General features: G+C 37.8%; 1 protein-coding gene across 1 annotated transcript in view; it reads right to left on the bottom strand.

The window, feature by feature from the left end:
- The window catches only part of LOC118747594, a 111,469-nt gene that overhangs the window by 35,522 nt on the left and 60,253 nt on the right, over positions 1-15,694 (bottom strand). The window contains exons 4-7 of the mRNA XM_036481645.1: positions 4,828-5,073; positions 4,116-4,423; positions 3,786-4,037; positions 3,418-3,659 (exon numbers count right to left, since the gene is read on the bottom strand). Of these exons, the coding sequence (XP_036337538.1) occupies positions 3,418-3,659; positions 3,786-4,037; positions 4,116-4,423; positions 4,828-5,073 (1,048 nt within the window). The remainder of the gene's footprint in view (positions 1-3,417; positions 3,660-3,785; positions 4,038-4,115; positions 4,424-4,827; positions 5,074-15,694) is intronic.

The following is a 15,694-nucleotide window of genomic DNA, read 5'->3' as shown; positions in this document are numbered from 1 at the left end:
TTCGTTGGGATTTTCGAACGTTTTTCCCTATGTTTCACAAAACTTTAAGTGGTTTTTTTTTGGATTATTCTCGAAGTAGTTCGGGATTTTTAAATATTTTTTAAACATGCACGTGATTGTATCCGGATCTGATGGGAATTTTCGGGATTCCTCGTGACATCCAATACATTTGTAAATTTTTATGCGACTTTGAAAAAATTTTCTTAATTAATTTTTGGAATACTTTTCAGCATTCTCGGCATCTTTTGGGGCTTTTCGGGACTTTACGTGACTTTGCATTTATAGTCAAGACATTTAGGCAATTCGCTGGTTTAATGATATTCTTCTCAAAATTTTCTAAACACTTTTTTCGCGATTTCTAGTTTTTGCGGTACTTTGCTTTGAAAAATTTCTTAATTTTTCGCAGCTTTTAAAGATTTCCTAAGCACTTTGTTTTCAGCACGCGTTGTTTTTTGCCTGGTTCCGACAAAAAAAAAAAGAAAAAACAAAAGGAAACAGGTTTTGCCAGGATTTTTTTGGATATTTGTGAATATTCTTGAAGATTCTGCGTAAATTTTAAATTTTTGCTATATTTTCAGGAATTTTCACGACGAATTGATAACGTTCTCATTTTTTTAGATCCGTTAAAAAGGAATGAATAATCTTTACAAGTCTATTTTCAACCAACCATTGAAAGGATTCTACCGAAACCAAAACAAATTTGTACTAATCACATTAAAATTACATTAAAACTTTCCAACAGAGTTTTTCGCTCTTTTGTCTGGCCTCTATTTATATATTTGTATAGTCGTTCTGACCTTTTTTTTTAGCATCGAGGCTTGCCTGTTTACCGAATTAATCTTTGACAGTAGGGAGTTGAATCAAAGGTTGGCCCAGCGTACTACTTTCGGTTTTGACACCGATTGTGAAGCATTTCTGGCCTTGAATCGCCACCTTTGTGTGCCCATTTGTCATCGTTTGATTAAAATGTGGAATATACATACAATTTTCAATACTTTTTAATCGTCGTCAACTTAAAAAAAAAATACTTGAGGTAATGGATCATGGTAAAAAATTACCAGAAATCCTCCTTTAAAAGCGTTTTTCAGATAATACTCATATATGTACATTAGGGTTATGATTTTTTTACACTTTTTTAAATTTTGATTTGCCTGTGCGTGCATTTAATGAACTTTTGTCCATATATTACTTTTTTGGCGATATCTTTTTTGGTTCGTGAAAATACCTCCCGCGCACACTATCATTTCATTTACAAGGCTGTTGCATGGCAAAGCCCCATACCTAGTATAAAAATTCGACCGAAATTCCTTTTTGCCTACCAAGTTTTGGTTTAAAAACGATGTGTATCAGCAATAAAAATCCACGAATCTATTTTACTTTAATAAAACCATAAAACATTTGAGAAGAAAAACATGTTTGAATATTAATTTTCTCCACTTAGAAACTGATAATAAATTCCGTTATGCGCGGGAGTTTTTTTTTATAATTTATCAAAATTGTTGTTATTTTTGGGAAATTTATACAAAAGTTCATCGTTTGCCACCACAGGCATTTAAATCTAAAAAAAAATCATAACCTTAATGTACATACTTCGATTACTGATTTACAAAGGAATTCGAGGAAAAGCTGTCTATTTATACGCAGAACTACCGAAGCTTTGATTTGCTGGCAGCAATGGCAACATTGAGTTATTTTTTATGTACTCTGTTTTTGTACAACTTCCAGGGACATTGGAGAGCTTCTAAGAAAAATAACATTTGGGATGGTCTTGCAAAGCCTTTTAAACTCAGGAGCGGATACAAAAACAATGGCTCATTTATGTATGTGCGTTTAACAGAAATCATTTCGTTGAACGGCTGAGAAGCTACATAATTGGAAGGGAAAGACATTGAGTGGTAAGTGCGCTTGAAGGAGTTTATCACAATGACCAGCTGTCAAAAGCAGCTGATCAAAAGTATTTATGCTTGTTAGTAATTCTAAGAAAACCGCAACGTAGCCTTATTGGCTTAGATACTGACTCAAGTGTCACCATTTTTTTCTAACCTTGCATATATATGTAAAAAGAGTCGTAAATACGAGGAGGATTAAAGTTTTCATTTTTATGAAGTTTTCTCGTGACAATTTCAATGTCCCTCAATTCAGCAAAAGGTAACCAGTTTCCAAAGCGTTAGCCTTCGTAGGCCTAGATAGCGGAAACAGGAGGAATATTCTTAACTGTGGCCCTCCGCCAACTCCTGCCATCGTTTTTTCCTCTTTCAGGTTAATTAAACCGTATCAGCGCCGTCGAGAGAAGGTAGGGAGTGTTAGGTATTGGCTGTCCCTACTGTTACCCCAAGTCAAACGAATAGGCCAACTTAAGATGAATTGGTAAATTCATTCCTGAAGATTGTGATCCAGGTCCTTGATGCAGAAGTCTCTTGCTATGGTCAATTAAATATGACCTGTTTTCGAGTGACCCAAAATGTATGTCCTGTTTTTAAACGACCAAAAATTTATAGCAAATATTAAATGAACAGAAATTTATGACCTCTTAAATTACCGAATTTATGTCCAGTTTTTTTATGACCAAACTTTTTTATCCGATTTTAAATTGCCAAGCATTTCAGTCCTAAAATTTCTGCCAAGTTTTTGGAAAAATATGTACAGACTTACGTACTTTTTTAGTAAATTGGCAAACATTTTTTTAAATTTCTGGACATTTATTCTGCTCTTTTAAAAACTACGGTTATATGAACTTATAAAGTAGATCACAAAACTGAAAAAAGTGGGCAAGAAAATGTTTAAATAAACAAAAATTTTAAATATTAGCACATTTTACATCCACTTTGTAAGGAAACACAATCTTATGTTTCAAAGTATTGTGTCCAATTTTTAGATGTTCTAAAAATGATTGCGAATTTTAAATAGCCAAAAATTTCTGCCCAGCTTTAAGTGACCAAAAATGGATGACCAATTTCTAAAGACCCAAAATTGATGGCAAATTTTCAATGACCAAAAATTGATGTCCTGTTTTTAAATCACCGAAAATTTTAATCGGTTTCATAATTCCAAAAAGTTTCATGTCTAAAATTTTGTGTGCAGTTCTTAAATTGCAAAAATGATTGCCCAAAAATGTATGTCCAATTTTAAATAACCACAAATTTATGTACAGTTTTCAAATGACCAAAAGTTTTTATCCTATTTTAAATTGTCAACAATCCGAAAATTTCTGTGCAGTTTTTGAATGACGAAAAATGTATACCCAATTTTTGATGAATTTTTATGTTTCTAATTTAGCAAAAAAATTTTGTATGCCCATGTCTTAAATCACCGAATATTTATGCCAGATTTTTTTTATCAAAAAGTTATATTTAGTTTAATTTTCCAAGCGCTAAAATAATCAACTAAATAAGGTTTATAAAAGCGCTTTCTACTTACTGCGATGCGCCTTGTCTGTGGGATCTCTGCGCAAGACGATTCTGCGTTTCGATGAGCAAATAGGACCCGAGTCCACGTCGTGTATGACAATTTTAATAGCTTCACCATCCATCGATGTTTGACGCCGAGGTGCCTCCAGGTCCTCCAAGTTTGGGCCAGTAAAGGCGGCGAGTGGAGGGGGTATGGTGGCCGGCAGGTTGGTTGGTAAAGCACCGCGTTGCTGTAACGCGGCCAAATCAGGGCTGCGAGTAAAGAATTCGATAGAAAAACGATTACGGTAAGTAACATTGGATCTGAGTTAAAATTTGTATTTCTCATCCAAGATGATTCAATTTATTTATTGCTGAATTCGAAAGGCTTCTACTTACAGCTGTGATCCACGCCGTCGTATGCGCCTGTCGTCGTCCACCGTTAGCACTGGGCTGCCCTTGTCCGGACTTGGTGACTCATCGTTCTGTAAATCCTCGGAAGGATGCGGCACACGGAAGGAGGGTCGCCGCGAACCGGGCAAAGCAATCTGAGGAGACATGCCATCGCCAGGTGATCGTTGTAGCTGTGCTGCAGTAGCTGGCGCCGCACTCTGCAGCAGATTTGGCGCAAAGACGTCGTATGCGGATTTTCTAAAGCGCAAAGGCAAAAGGGGAGGAGAAAACTTGAAAACTAAATGGCCGCAAACACTTAAAACTCCCCAAACTAACCTCCTCGGCATTGCTGGTATGCCGAGTCCGGGGTCACCGCCCGCCATGCCCAGTGCACCAGCCGCACCCAAAGCGCCGCCCGCGCCGGCCGCCGCTGCCATGGCCGCACTATTCATGTCATCGTCATAGCTGTGCTGACGCGCCACACGCGAACCCCGCCGCGAAGCAATGCGCGACAGGGGCGGTCCAAAAGGCGGTTGCTGCTCCAGATCCGCCTGCCGTGGCGGGCTCGACGAACGACTCGGCGCCATGCTGCGTCCACCCTTGCGAAAGTCCAAATCACCGCCCGGTGTTTTATTGCCCTTCAACTGCGTTTTGCATTTTCAGGTTGTGGGTTGGGTGTGGGTGTGGTGTGTGGTTATCACACGAGAGTGGTGTGTAGCGGCCGCGCATCAAATTGCGTTATTTTTGTTTGTATGTTTGTACGATAATCGAACGAAGTTACGAAAAGTACAAAGAGTACGGAAGGTACGGCAGGTGAGTGAGGTACGGTACGGTACGGTACGTCTTTCGCGCACTACACGCCCACTCTTTTTTGGCACACGCACCCAAACGCAAACACAAATATAAACACAAACTAACAACAACAACAACTAATCTCGAACTCAAAATGGCGCAAAGTAAAACTAAAGCAACAACAACTAAAACAAAATACGCAAGCACAACACAGCAGCTGCAGACACGCACACACAATTGTCGGAACATCGCTTACCTTTTCGAGTTCTTTGAGCGAGGCGGGTGAGACATCCGAATGCCGGCGCAGTTCGGGACTGCGCGGCGGTGCCAATGCGGCACCATTTGCCGGTGCCAGTGTCTGTGTTGAGCCGAGTTTTGCATCGGAGTGACGTCGTTGCAGCGCCTCCAGCACGGGCACGTCCAACATGGAGTCGGTTGAGTCTTGTGGGATGCACACACGCGAGGCCATCTTTCGTCGGCACACACTGCAGCGCCACATATTCTGCAATGGAATTGAAGAGTGAGAGAGGGGTGAGCTGTTATTTGGCGCAATGATTGGTTGGCGGCTTTAAGAAAAGCATAAGACAGTGAATACATTTAGACTGTTTATTTTATATTTAGATACAGGTTTGGTCCTTTGACATTTCATTGTTTATTTCTCTGGTGGAAAGTTTAAATTTTAACGAAAATGAAGTATAAATTTTTAAGAATGTTTAGTTCAACTTCACTTTAAACTTTTTAATGCAAAATGGAATTAAAAATTCTTGGGACAGAAAGCTCGATCGTCTGCTGCGGATTTTCTTATTCTAATGGACAGCCATGTGGAAACAGTAAAATCATATAAAATTAGGCATGGTACAAAGCGCCAAGTGCTTATTGAGGTTGATACCAATAAACTGATTTCTTATCTGATGTAGGGCTCAGAAAACTGGGATTATCTATAGAATGAGCTCTTGTAGATAATAGTATAACCCTCGGTAGCCTTCTAAGTTTAGACAGTACAACGATTTTACATGACCTTAATTAAATTAATGGACCGCGTGAGGACCGTATCAAAGTGTCTCTAAAATTGTTCCAACCAGCTGATGGCCGGAGGTTGATGCAAGCATTCTATGGGGAGTTCACCTGCCATAAGCTCTTCATCAACATTACGTTTATGCTTCCGGTTTTCGAAGCAGAATTGGTGGAGACACTTTATAAGAGTGTAATCTCAACTCTGACAGCTAGGTATATTGCACGGCTAACGAGCTGGCGGACCACTGGCCGCTTCTGGGGAGATGGGCTTAGTGAATGCTGGACCAAAACTACGACCTGTAAATCTGCACAATGAGACCGCAGGTGGAGCTCTTTATTTCGGCGGGCGTTTCTATACAGGACACTCACCGAATGTTATTTTCGGGGTGAGGTTAAACATCGCACCCAACTCTTATTATTGGTTCGAGAATAATGGGCGGATTTATCTCAAAGTTTTATTGCTACACATCTATGAAAATCTACATATTCTTTGATAGTTAAATATTTCACTTGTACCACTGTTTTTTTTTGTTTTATGTCTTACTCGTAACTGGCGTTCTATATACACAAGTTTACCTTGAAGGGTAAACTGGGTAGACTGCTACTTCCCTACTAATAATGCGCGGCCTACCCACTAATTCCTCTCCTTCAGACCAGCAGCAACGTAGCGAGATTGAACGAAGGACGTGTCCTGAGAAACTGTAGAATCGCTTACTCGAATATTCCGGACTCACACAGGATTTCCCTAAGTCTAAGCTTCTGGCTTTACGTTCTCGCTCGACACAGTCTGTAACAATTTTTTCACACAGCATGCTGAAATACAATCTCTACACAGCAGCAATACTTCTCCAAAGATAGAAATAGTATAATGTAAAAAGGATCTAAACTAATTTACGGCGATAGTTATGTCGAGTGTAGTTTGGATTTTTCGGAATGTCGATAAGAGCTGTGCAGCAGAGAAGCTGCCAAGAACGCCAACTACACGGGTGACAAACGGATTCGCTTATATCTGCATAAACACCCTTTATTTGCATTAAGTCATGCATTTTTCTCTTTCAAATGCGCATAAGCAGCATTATGGGAATTAACTCACGGGAATCAGGGGATCAGGGGAGTTTTCGTTGACAACACTGGTTAAAACGGCCAGCTGTTGTCAGTAAGCAAACAAAGTAAGCGAGTTTGGCTTCCGCGGTAGCCGAGTGGTGAGTGTTGCGTGATACAAGTCTGTAGGTGCTAGGTTCGAACCTCAGATGAAGCGATTGCCAAAAATTTTGTCTTTTTATTTGTTTTATTTTATTTGATTTATATATTAAATTTTACTTTATTTTATTTTCATTCAGATTAACTGCACCGTTAATCCGGATCAACGCTGCCGTCTGTCTATGCTTTCAGAGAGTAACCAAAAGGAAGAGTGAAAATCCACTTTTGTCGCAATCATCTAGTCGCTGCATTAATATATTACTTTTTTGAAGCCCAGAATTGCTATGCTTGCAAAATTTTAAAATAACTTTATTGGCCCTCATAAATAATTCCCTGAAGACGCTTATTATTCAATTCGCACATTTTTCTTCACATCTATACTATTTCTTTTTAAGTTTTCGAGCTAATCACTGAACTAAGCACACTTTTTATCCGACGCAAATGTATATATTTTTTTTTTTTTTTCTTTCATGCTTGCACCAATAAATCAGTGAGAGTGTAGGATTAAAGCAGCCGATAGCTAACACCTTCACTACTTGTAGTTATTCAAATGCCATTAAATGCTTAAAGTAATCCATAAACGAACGAACAAAAACGTAAATAGAACAAGTGTAGGAATCGCACTTGTAAAACGAACCGCTGCCATTGCACATTCCAAAACATACCAACAGGACGAAAGAGAAAAGGATAACAATGGCTTATAATTTGCTTGCGTGAGTGCATTTGCTATTTACGCGCTTGTGACAAGAGGCAGGCAGGAAAAAAGAGAGAAGAAGCGAGTGCACGAGAAGTCACCCACATCAACTACACACAACTGAGAATAGTAATAGATGAATAAAGCGCACAATTGGAATGAGGAAGATGAATGGAAGGCATAAACGGTGGAGTGTAGCCAGCCACACCTCCAGCGTACACGCTAGCCTATACGTAACCTCACCGAGCTTTGACGCAACGGCGCACCCTGGTGCAACAGTGTAAAGCAAATATTGCTGTGGTGGCACGACGCATACGCCCGCCGCAGTGCAGCAACCGTTTTGTTGTAATGAAATGCTAACCATTTTTTGCTAGCTGCCATTGTAGACACGAAACGATAACTTACATATTCTCATACATACATACATACATACAAACATATGTACAGCTAAACACACATGCGTACACTGGCCAGTAACCCAGTAAGCAAAATATGCCAGAAATAGGTCTTCTTGGTGACCTTCTTTTTAATGTTTCGAGGCGATAAGTCTTACGTGCTAAATTTTCTACTTCTTCTTTGTGTGGAGTGGCCTTCTGCTACAACTTTTCTGAGAAACTTACTAGCCACGCAGCGATCCGACTAATGAGTCGGTTGCCTTTATTTGACTTTCGTTGCTGTGGGTATAAACCTTGTCTCCTGTCTTGTCCACTAATTATCCTCAGCTAAGAGGTGCATATTGGGGATAAGAAAATGCCAAAAAGCATTCCAAAGCTTCTAAACGAAAATTGAAAAAGCGCTGCCTGTACTGTGTATTTCCGACTGGGTACTACTCCAACGAACTGGTACACAGATGGCTCGAAGACCGCAGAAGGAGTAGGGGCTGGAGTCGTTGGGTCCGGAAAAAGAATCTCTGCTCATATGGGGAAATATCGGGGCATCTTCCAAGCAACAGGGCGGAGACAATCTTGAGCAGAGGGTACAGAAATGAGCGAATTTATGTTGAGCGATAGTCAGGCGGCACTGAAGGCTCTTCTATCCTATGAAGTCTAACCTTCGTTGGGCGTTGAGTGCATTGAGAAGCTAAACTCCTTTAGCAGACACAATACCAAGAGATTAGCGTTAGTACGCGGCCATAGGGGAGTTGAGGGTAATGAGGTGGCTGATTGTCTCGCTAGAGAGGCGGCAGTCATCACACCAGTTGGCCCACAGCCCTTCCTGGGAGTAGGTCCAAATACAATAAAGGAGGAGCTTAGGAGGAAAAGGTGCACAATAAGAGATTTAAACTGACGCAGTTCGGGAGGAATGCGCCAAGCTAAGAGTTTACTGGGAGAGTTCAACAAGAGAAGATTCCAAAGCTTAATAAACCTGCCAAAAGAGAGGCTTCGAATTTCAATAGGTTTCCTTACAGGACACTGCAAACTAAGGGGTCACCTATGGTCTAATTATCTCTGCAAGTTCTGTGACTTGACTTGACTCACCGAGTGTGATGCAATCTGCAGAAGACGTGAGAGGAGTCTTGGCACGTTGTGGCCACAGCTTTAACACATCCACTCCCTACCCCCCAAAGCGATATTGAACTTTCTGAGCGATCTGGGCTTAGATGAAGTCTTGTGAAGAGAAGAGAACATGAAAGATGACCAGGTCGCAGTGCACACCTCACATTAATATCTATCTACCCATCTACTCCAACGAAAGCTGCCTGGGCCGATCAAAGGTATTGCCGTTTTAATTAAGTCACCCAAATGTGCACGCGGGTGGGGCGCTTGCCTTGTTGTAGAATCGCCAGTTATAATCTTGTTTACATATATTCTTGCTATGCACTTCGGATGTGGACATGCGAATGCATTTTGCTGTGTGCAAATACTGTTCGTCCATTTGAAAAGTAATTTGCTGGTTTGGGACCACACCTGCCACGGCGCTGCGTCATAAACACAACGTAGCCACAGCTGTAGATTATCTGTGTAGGAATCTGCTTGTAGAACGGCAAATAGGTCGCCCAGTGTAAATTCATCATGCAGTGGCGCAGCAAGTAGAGAAATTGTGAAAGTAATTTTTTATAATTCAAAGACAACTCTAGCAATACGTGTGTGTGTGTGTGTGTTTGTGTATGTCCGTACATATATGTAGTACCTCATGGACATAGAGAAAAGTAAGTACTACAGGTGTTGGCCTTTGGCTGGGCAATCGTAGTATAATAAATGGATTTTGCAGATAACTAACTATGAGCGCATACAACAGCGAAAGGCGTAGAAGATTAATGTTTGAATTGTGTCTTGGGTGACATGGAGTACACCGATACAAGCGTGAATATTTAAATTGATATATCAAAAAAAAAAATTAAATAAATTGAAGGGATTCAAAAGAGGTGCAACAGAATTAAAGTTTATGTGCTTGGAAAATATTTATATCAATTTATTATGTAGGAAAAAAAACAATTCGTAGGGTTGATGTGTGAGATGAAATATTTATATACTTAATGAGGACCTACACAACTCGAAGAATAAGCTTCTTTTCTTTAAATAAATTATGAGTGTAATTGTTGGTACCTGCTTTTAGGAGGCTTAAAAAGATCTTTAAGCTTTAGAACTTTGCTGGAAGAGCAATTACAGTCTTCTCACATTGTAAAATTTGGTTCTCTTATGGCATTAAAAAATCGATTTTAATTCATTCTTCTTTTTTTGAGTAAGAAAATTCTGTAAATAAAATTTTGAAAACTTTTGTGGGAGTAGGAAATTATTTTTCAGTCATAAGTAAATATATGCAACAATATGCCATTTTTCTAGAAAATTATCAAGGCTATCACACGATCTTTTCATGATTTTTTCGGTACTTCGTGATTGTGATGGGAATTTTTCGGGACATCCACTGCTTTCGAAAAATCAATGGGTTTCTTGCTGTTTTCTAAAAAATTTCTTTATTTTTTTTTGGACTGTTGAAGTAGTTTCGTAATGCCTTGCAATGGTCTTGAGATTCTTCGCGTATATCGCTGAACGTTTTAAGTTTTCGGGATGAAAGACATTATTTTCGGTAATCTTTTTTTGGCCGAATTTCTTCGAAATTTTGGAGTTTTTGCGGCACTTTTTACGATTTTGAAATGTTTTAGGAATATTTCGCGATTGTGACAGGTTTACAGTTATTCGAAATCTAAATATATTCGACTTTGAGAGTTTTTGGGATTTTTCCAAGAATTTTCGATTTTTTTTCGGGACTTTTACAAAGCTTGGGGTATTTATTGGAATGTTTGTGAGATATTTCGCAAAATATTTCGAGGCTTCGATATAAATACATATGTATATACGTATATTCGGAATTATTTTGGAAGCTTTTGCTTTTTGGAATTTTAAAAACATTTCAGCAGTTTTTGAAATTTTTTGTAATATTTCTACAATTTTTCTTGAATTTCCCGGATTTTTTTGATCTTTGGGATCCTTTCAGATTTTTAGCACGTTTTTGATTCGTTATCCAGATTATTTAGAGTTTTTTAGGTTTCCTTAGGGGTTGCAGTATTTTTTGCACCTTTTATCTTTAGAGATGGTTTTTTGAGAATTTCTTCGTTTTTTCTTTGCTGATTTTTTCGGAAGTTTTCGAAACCCCCCAGGAGTCTTTCTAAGGAATTCCGCGGAATTTTTCATGGTTTCTCGGATTCTCCGTAGAATTTTCGTATTTTGGTTCCTTCTTGTGAGTTTTTGAGCTTTGTTCGGATTCTGCTGAGAATTTTTGCAGTTTTTGCGACTCTCCAGAAGTTTTTAGACTTGTTGACGAATAAAGGAGAATTTTCCAACGGCTTTTGGGCTTATTTGAGATTATTTATACTAATCGGGATTTTTTCAAAATTTTGCGAAATGTCTTGAAAACTTTTTGAAATGTTTCGGAATACTTTAGGGACTTCGAAAGTTCTTCGGAACTTTTTCTGACCTGTCTCGGCACTTTTTGAGTATCTTTCGAGATCTCCTCCAAAAATTTTAAAATTTTTCGGGATTCTTCTTCGGGGAATTTTTCTAGGCTTCTTAGGGGTTGTTTTTTCGGCTCTTCATTTGAATCGGAATTTTTTCAGAAATTTTCGGAAATTTTCAGGAACTTTTTGCGATGTTTCGGCATATTTTTAGACCTTAGGAACTTCGTGGGGACTTTTTCGGAACGCTTCGCCACTTTTCGAGTATTTTTTTCGGGATCTTCATCAAAAGTTTTAAAATTTTTCGGGACTACTCTAAATTTTTCGCATTTGTTTCGATGTTTTTTGGATAATTCGAGAATTTTGTAAAACTTTGGACTGGTTTTTGAACATTTTCAGAGATGAGTGTAACAAGCTAAAATTAACGGCTATTTTGTGCTTATTAAGGAACAAGCTTATGGTTTAATAAAATTTATTGATATTTTTGCTTAAAGGAAAACTCGGTAAAGCCAGTAGCAAAAAGTCGAATACAATTTGCTGCGGAAGATAATTTTTCAAAGAGTTCTTAACTAATTTCTCCTTCTTCCTTTTGTACCTCAAACAGAAGTAATATCTAACTACAAAACTGTGCACACTAACTCGTTAAATATCCTTCTTTACTTGCAACAATTAGCATTGATTGAATTATTGATTCAAAATTGATACATAGGGTTACTATCGTGCATATATACACATGTACATACACCAGTGTGCACCTAACTAAGCATAGCATTAAAAATTTGGCATTGATAGAAATAAACAGACGTTTAACCCCCATTTGGGTAGACTGTTATTTATACTTAAATAGTTGAAAATGGGCTTTCTCAACAATAACTGCGCTGCCTCCCTCCCAGCCACCTCCTAATCTCGTATGCCAAATTCTATATTTTGTTGTCCAGTTGCTTACTTTAGCATGCGTTTCACCTAATTGAAAGCATTACTCAATAGTGGCCAGAGTAAGGATGCTGCCATTCAAAGCAATAAATGCTCAACAGTTACGTACGCAAATCGATTCTGCATTGTGCCACTTGTGTCGTGCTTGTGCATGATGAGTTGTTGCTGGCATTGACATGGTGATTTGTTTGTGTCTTTCATCTTGCTAATGCCCGACTGTCAGCAGCATATGCCATAGCATATTTTCGCAGTTAATGCTGTTTACTTCTTGCCCATTGGCCTCAATGAGTTAATGTTTTGAAAATGTACCCGAATGATGTAGTGAAGGCTACGGACTTTGTCGCACTACATAGCTCTTCTGTTCGTCATAAATACATATGTAGTTCACCAACATGTATAAGTATGTACGCACACTTGCATAATCTGCTTACAAAAGCTTGGCTGGCCTGCTAAGTGGTTGGCCATTTTATTTTTGGTGCTCATCCTGCACTGTCAATTGCCTCAATACTCACTCGTATGCTAAGGTTTTGCTCATTTTTCCCAGCCATTATTACAATTGATTTGTTGTGGTTAGCAGCTGGTCGGCGGCATTGATGAACAAAACGACGGTTGATGTGTGCGGTCCGCAGTGCGTAAAATGAGAGTTATGAGCTTCATTACACACGAATTGTAGCCATATAATAATCGTCAGTATTTCATTCTATTAGCAAACATTTCAATCATACTTTTTTGTTAGTCCTTCGTCGATTGGTATGCGTCAAAGGCGAAACTGCCAAGTTTGTGTGTGTGTGTGCGGCCAGCTGCCACTTTGTTTGCTCAACTAATCTGCCATTTGAATGAGTTTGCTTCTTTGGGCAATTTTGTGTTTACTTCGATAACTTCATCTTCATGCCTTTTCCATAATTATGGATTCGCTGCTTGGCTGTAACTTTTATTAATTATAGCAGATAATTGAATACAAAAGTTTACCTAAATTGCATTAAGATATGTTGAAACATCTGTGTGAAAGTGAAGGCCTACATAAAGTACCCGGTATCTATATTACCCATCTAAGGGATAGTTATTCATTTGTGCTAGTGAACCCGTATGGCGTTAAAATGCCCAAAATTGAATTTCAAAAACCTTAAAAATATTCCAAATGTTAGTCAGAGTTATAAGAGTTCCGAGTGCTATATTTCATCAAATCGTGCAGCCGTTTCTCAGTGAAGAGCACTCTCGCGTAGTGCATATTTTTATTTCAAGCTAAGGTCTCTAATTTGACGTCTCATTTGTTGAAATTCCTTTTCAAAAGTATTCTCAAACTAAAGTCGTCTTAAATCTCTTCGTCTGATATTGTGATACACATGTATTTGAATAAATTAATTTGAATTTGATTTTTCGAACAAATGGCAACTCTCCTAAATGAAGGTCAGGAATAAATTCCTTTCAAACCCATTTCGATGGAAACTCATCTTTTAATAATTCATCCTACTTAGTTAATAATTTGAATGTAACTTTTTAAGCACGTGGCCACTCTCTTCAAACATTCGAAATGTTCAAACTTAAGATTTCTTAATATTCTTTAGTTTTATTACGGCATTTTTATTTTTCATATACTTTTTGAATTAGTTAATTGGTTTATATTGTCAAGCTTAATCATCGTTAACTCTTTAATTAACTGATGAATTAAGTGCAATTTCAATTTTCAAACTTGTGGCAACCCCGCTAAATACAGTTCAGAAATAAAAAAAATGTTCAAACCCCCTTCGATTGATACCCATATTTTAATAATTCATTTATCTAATAAAATAATTTGAATTTAACTTTTTAAACTGGTGGCAACCCTCTTCCAACACCTTAAAAATATTATTAGCATTTAAACAAACGACTTCTTAACACCACTTTGCTTGACATCCATATTTTGCTATTTCGTATAACTTGTGAATAAGTAAACTAAATTCGACATTGCAAACAGGTGGCAACTCTCTTCAAAATATTTTCAGACTACTACTTTCTGAAACCCCTTTCATTTGGCACCCATATGCTGATACACATTTCTCTTACCTAAAATGATTTTTTTTAAACGAACGGTGCGGATTTGATGGCATTGATTATTCAATCATTTGAATTTATTTTTTTCAACAGGTGGCAACGTTTTTCGAAAAACTTAAACCAGTTTGCACATCTACAGCCAAGCGCTTTAATTCGACTTCTCATTTTTGAAAATCGGGCGAACGGTACAGATCTTTTATCCTGAACAAAATATCCCTTCGCGTATTATATATATAGATACTTCATATTTTAAAGTTTGTCTCTTTAATTTCCAAACAATCATTGTTGGAAACGGTGGATTTAACCGTGGTTTCCCTGTACCATGGCTTGATGCGTTTCTGAAGACGGGTTTATATATATTTTTTTCTCTACAATGTTTTGTTGTGCAAACGAAAAAACCTCATAGCCAAACCGATGAGGTCAGCAATCGTACTCAAACTCCATTGTTTGCAGTTTATAAAAAATTTCGTGTTGCTGCAAGCAAATAGCTACAAAATAGTAAAAACCGCCATAAAAAGAATAAGAGAAATCTGAGGCCACCACAACCAAGGCAAACGGAATATCGAAATACTGAAACCGAAAGCTAAGTAGCCGAAATGCAACAAATGGCAAGGTGGCATTAGAGAGTTGTTGCAGAAATACCCTTTTGGAAAATCTTGAATAAAATGTATGTAAAGCAAAAACTATGTGAATAACAATAACGGGAATATTTTTAAATAAGTACATACATAAACATATCGATGGTCCTCTGCAATAACGACACAACTCAAAGATTAAAAAAAAAACCTTGCCTTTTTAAATATTTATGATTAATTTTTAAAGATTTATTAAGGTTTAGACGCCAGCCACTGTTCAGTAGTAACGGTTCTTTGTTTTTATTTTGAGTTGTGTCGTTAATGTAGAGGACCGTCGATAAGTACTTCTTCGTCAAAATTTCACTTTATTATCGGTAAGTGATTTTGTTTGAGTTTCAATAAAACATGGCAGTCAATTAGAATTGGTCTGAATGTTGTCCTTATAAACCACCCGCACTTTAAGCTAACAGTGGATAATTTTTTCGTATTACTGGTGAATGAAGATGCGTAACAGAGTTAAATTTCAAGGTATAGTTAACACTTTGACAACAAACTAAAGTACACAAAATTCTGCATTACACTATTAAAAAAATTTCTAAATATGTACCGCTGATTTGCAATTAGCTCTTAAAATTTTAACATTTTTTAGTTTTGTGAAGGCCTTGTAAAAAACGCGACTCTTTTCAGTATCTTGAATTTTATTTATTGTTTTTTTTTCACTATTCATATTACAAGACTTTTCGGCCCAGTTAACGATTGTTGAATACAAAAAAAAAATAAAAAA

Source organism: Rhagoletis pomonella, unplaced genomic scaffold, assembly GCF_013731165.1.
Source record: "Rhagoletis pomonella isolate Grant_MI unplaced genomic scaffold, Rhpom_1.0 Rhpom_scaffold_00012, whole genome shotgun sequence".
Taxonomy (NCBI): domain Eukaryota; kingdom Metazoa; phylum Arthropoda; class Insecta; order Diptera; family Tephritidae; genus Rhagoletis; species Rhagoletis pomonella.
This window is presented reverse-complemented; position numbering and strand designations above follow the sequence as displayed.